The sequence below is a fragment of the Plasmodium inui genome (genome assembly GCF_000524495.1).
Source record: "Plasmodium inui San Antonio 1 unplaced genomic scaffold supercont1.117, whole genome shotgun sequence".
In the NCBI taxonomy this organism is placed as follows: Eukaryota; Apicomplexa; class Aconoidasida; order Haemosporida; family Plasmodiidae; genus Plasmodium; species Plasmodium inui.
The window spans coordinates 16,681-21,459 of record NW_008481951.1 but is presented as its reverse complement, the minus strand read 5'-3'; the positions used below and the strand labels follow the sequence as shown (position 1 = coordinate 21,459).

General features: G+C 51.1%; 2 protein-coding genes across 2 annotated transcripts; both read left to right on the top strand.

The window, feature by feature from the left end:
* Positions 1–1,994: 1,994 nt before the first annotated feature.
* C922_05633 (hypothetical protein) lies at positions 1,995–2,303 on the top strand (the record flags this gene model as incomplete). Its single annotated transcript, XM_008821204.1, has 1 exon — positions 1,995–2,303. The coding sequence occupies one exon, from the start codon at positions 1,995–1,997 to the stop codon at positions 2,301–2,303; it is 309 nt and encodes a 102-aa protein (XP_008819426.1).
* Positions 2,304–2,859: 556 nt separating this feature from the next.
* On the top strand, positions 2,860–4,511 carry C922_05632 (hypothetical protein; the record flags this gene model as incomplete). The annotated part of the gene is made up of 2 exons (XM_008821203.1): positions 2,860–4,239; positions 4,284–4,511. 2 exons carry the CDS (start codon positions 2,860–2,862, stop codon positions 4,509–4,511), a joined length of 1,608 nt encoding a protein of 535 aa, XP_008819425.1.
* Positions 4,512–4,779: the final 268 nt, after the last annotated feature.

The window sequence follows — 4,779 nt, the reverse complement described above, 5'->3', positions numbered from 1 at the left end:
GGGGGGGGGGAAGTACATAAGTCACGAAAAAAGAGAAGAGATATCCAGAACACGTGAAAGGCAGCGCAGATCAAGTAGGACCAAAAAATAGGGGAATTTTGATCAAAGGCGAACAGGAGGAGTTACGGAAGAGGAGGGGACAAAGAAGCCGGAGGGAGGAGGCAGCAAGAAGAGAAGAGCCGCATGATGTACAGCAACAATTACAAGGGTTACAAGGACAAACCGGCGGGGGGTGAAGCATGACATAATGCATCTCATGAGACACTAAGGACTAAAACAGGAGGAACACCAAGAAGGGGAGGACGCCAGAAACCCAGGAGGCTACCGAGTAAGGGGGGGAACCCAGGAGAACAGGGGAATAGTCCTGGAAGCCCCAAGATAACTCCGGAGGAGTATAAGAGCTAAGTCCGAACACCCCGTCAAGGAGCAGGAGGATCAGGAATCTAAATGGGAACAAGGAGGAACGGAAACCGGAATGACCAGGCATAAAACGGCAGAATCAAGTAAGAGTAAAGGGGGCAGGGGATGCAAGCCAGGGAAGCGCAGAAGAAAGAGGGGCCGAAAAAAGGAGAAAAGGGGTCAGAACCTGAATCCTCCAGAAGGAGGCCCAAGTTGAAGAGAAAGATAAATGACAACAAACCCGGGGGGGCCAGACCAGAAAGAAAAAACCAACGGGATATGGGGCTCGGAAGCGACAAAATAAGGGCAAAGAACAAATTCAGGAGGTAAAGCTAACGCGGGTAAATGAAAGTGAGAATAAGAAAAAGGGAAGGTCGATGCCCCCCATCGGCAAGAGGAAGAAGAAGGATTCAGCAAACCGACAGGAAACAAACACCACCCCAAACCCAAACAACCCTAAGAGACCTCAATCCCACGTTGACAAACAGAAGATTCAAGGAGTGAAGAGTCGCCAGAAGGGGGATTTTGGGAACTCCTGAAACCGAAGGCGACGTTAAAAGTGCCAGAACGAGGGAGGGACGAATCGGAGCCCCAGGAGGAAGATAGTCAGACCAAGAACGGAAGGGGGAGGACAGCGACAAAACCTACCAACAGAACTAGAGCGGAGGGAGCTAAACGTCCCACGAAGAAGAAAACTGGTGAAAGACACAACAGGCGAAGAATAGGTAAGAGAGGGGGAGAGTCCATCAGGGACAGACAATGAGTAGCGACCTCAAACCGGGAAGCTGAAGGTAGGGAAGGGGGGGCCCAGACGACAAGAAATGGGACAGCAAAAGGAGAGGAGTGACAGGGGGTCCGTAGGGGCCTGGGAAACAGGGGAGGAGAAGCAGGAAGAGGACCCGATAAGCAGAGAGCATAAGTAGGAGTCCAGACAAGGGACCTGCCGTATAACCTCACCCAAAGGGGGGGAACCCATGGAGGGATAGTCAGCGTAATAACGACCCCTCGTGTCAAGAGCGTCCTATGGAGGATAAATCCATAAAACAACATAAGGAGAAATCAGGAGGAGATGGGGAAGGCGTAGAGGCCACAAAGGAGAAAGGCAGGATAATCCGAGCGTGAGCCAGAACAGAAAGTCTCAGGAGGAAAGGAAAGGCAAGTAAAAGAAAAGAGACGACCGAGACATGTGAGGAAGGTTCGCAACAGAGAAGGGTAAGAAGAGGGAGCACGTTCATGGGCCTATCTTGAAGGGAGCGAAGGCGCCGTCATAGTGGACCCACAGTTCAAATCCCTCAGCCAGCCCAGCCTAGAAGCAGGGACAGCCACGAAAGGAGACCAAGAAGAACGAGATCCGGGAGATCGAAAAAGGCAAAAGGAAGAACGGAAGCAAAACACAAAGACTAGTCAGAGGATCTCAAATCATGGAGAGAGGGGGGGGTATATTGGGGAGTTCCGGGCGGGCCCTTAACCGACGACTGAGAGGAGGAGGCATCAGGAGCTAAAAAGGAGATGAAGGATTGAAGAGGAACCCCTAAGGCTGAAAGGGGCGGGGAAGGAGAGCGAAGTAGAACAAACCAAGAAGGAGAAAGCTTGTAATGAGCAATCTAGGGAAACCAGGAGGGGAGGAGAAGAGGTTTGGGGAGGGAGGACCGAGGGCAGGAAGTCGACCGAATCCCCAATATTATGAGGGGAATTTCAAGGGGAAGGGACTGAGGGGGAATAAGGGGGGGGAGATAAAGGGGGTAAAGAGCGAGAACGAGAGGAAGAAGAACAGGAAGAATCAAGAAGTGAGGACTCTAACTCTAGGAGGAGGACCAAGGGGGAGCACCCCCACCAGACCCCCGGGCCCAAGACCAAGGGGAGATGGAGGAAGGGGAAGGAAAGCAAGGCAAGGAGAGAACTAAGGAAAGGGCGAGGAAGAACCCGTCAGGGACCGCCGCTCACACCAGCGAAGCCGGAGCTTCCCAAAGGGAGAAGGGGGGGCAGGACAAAGTACGGCCATGCAGTGGAAAGAACCAACCGACCTCCGGCTTAGAAGACCAGAACAGAGGGCAATCTTAACATGAAGCGGGACCTCATGTAGGGGCCGGGAGTAAGAGAGAACCAGCGATAGAAGAAGATAGAGTAGGGCACGAGAACCAATCGAAGGGGGGGCTAAGAGGAGAGTCAGAAGCCGACTAAACCCGGAAAGAGGAACCGTGAAACAGCGTGATATTAGAGAGGAGGGTGAGGAATTAAGGAGAACAGAAAAAAAAGACAGCCAACAGGGAGAAATTCACCAACAGAGAAGCCACAACCGGGGAGCTAACAGGAACTCAGAAGGCGAATTCAGGTCCTGGAGACAATCTGGATGAAGTATAAGACATCCTATCAGACAAGGATCGGACGAAGTACATCAACTCAGCAGGCGGACAACAAATAAGAGTCAGGATAGGGATATAGACTAATTGCAACAGGAGGATGGGAAGCGAGTCCATGACTACAGGTGAGGAGAGGGGCTGGGATTTTAAGGAGGAGCTCGTGAAACTAATTCCGAACGACCCGGGCCCAGACGGATGTCACCAATATAACACAGGATATAGGGGTTGTTTATTAGCTTGGGGTTGGAACCAGGTTGAAGACAGGACAAGATGGAAAGCCAATGCCCAAGGGGTAGGGGGCAAGGCTTGGACGTTCGATTGGCCTATGGCAGGTCTGGTCTGCAAAGGCATTCAGGAGTGGGCCGCATCTATGACGAAGAACGCCGGAGGAAAATGGCAGGAGGGAGCGGCAAAGGGAGGAACAGAAAGGAAACCAACAAAATGCATTGCCGAGAATACGCAGTATGCTATCCCAAAATCTCTGAAAAGGTGTATCTCAGAGGAGAAATACTTGCATTGGAAGAATACATCCCAAACAACACACAGTAAGTGGAAAGCAAATAATAAGGACGAGGTTTCGTTATTGATGTGCATGGACATGGTAAGCATATTATATGAGGCCGATAAGGCACAGAGGAAGATAAAGAGTGAACATGAAGGAGATATCTTATGCCAGAGAATCTATGAGGCTTTTGAGGCCTGGGGAGGCAGCCAAGCAGCATACCGGATAATGCGGTTTTGGTTAAGTCCAACCAAGGGCGGCAATAAGATTGGAAGACAGCAGCTGGATATAGGGTACCCGTTAATAATGGAGGTTCCCAAATATGTAAACGAGGTTAACAACGGGGCAGGGTGGGCCTGTACCTTAGATAGCGGGGCACACACAAAAGGACAAGGGGGAGGATCGAAGTGGAAAATGGTAACAGCGAGGGGAGACCAGTGGATCCAGCCGGGGACATATGGACCTGGCAGTAGTGAGAAAGACATGGGGATATGGCGGGAGTATATTAGGACGCGTTGGGAGTTGTTAAGGCACAGGGACGACTATAAGCGTGAGTGTTTAGAGTATCATAAGGGGACGGAGTCGTACTGCAGGATAAGATACGACGAGAATGTTGCCTCACTCTGTGAGGAAGTATTGGAAAGGGAAAACACGGGAGATAACGAAGGAGATGGAACCGTCAAGGACATAGCTCAATGGTGCAGACAACAAGCAGGGAACGAACTATGGAACGTCCAGGAGGGGAAGGGACTAGAAAGGTTTACCCAGTATTTGAGCCGGATCAGCAATCACAATGGGCAAATCCGGGAGGTCCTGGAAGGACCAGTCACAGCAGCTATAGGGGCAGGAATAGCAGGCGTCATAATAGCGGGACTACTCGCAACAGTAGCTGTATATGGTCTTATGAGGATAACCAACCCAAGAATAGGAAGAGGTAGAGGGGGGAGAAGCAGAAATCTCAAGTATGGAGCCGTCTCCGTAAATATGAACCAACAGCAACTCCAAGATTAACCCAGAACTAGAAGGAAATAAAAGCAGATGGCATAAGTAAACAAGAAAGACGGTGGATACCGGGGGAACCGAGGATGGGAGACCACAACACTGGGGGAATCAACAGCACGGAAGGAGGACAATGTACCAGCACCAACAAGGAAGATACGCAGGTACAAACTGACGGATCCAAGAGGATCAGTGGAATAGAAAGACCAGGAGACGAGACTCGTGAGGCCCACTATGGACGCAGGGGCTGAGGCCTCCAGGCGATGTAGAGAACTAAGGAGGAAAATAAAGGACAAGTAATAAGAGAGAAGGAGTCGCGTCGGATAAGCGACACAGCCGGCAAGCAATATAGTCAGGAGTAAAAAAGGGGCTAGCGCTAACGGGCTAGTGAAAGGGGAGGTTAGATACAATTACGATGAGGGAAAGAACAGATCTCGACAAAGTCCGGGGCGCGCCACCAGTCACCACAAGCAATAGGAAGAACTGAGGGGGACCAACAACGAGGCGAGGGGGGAGGAG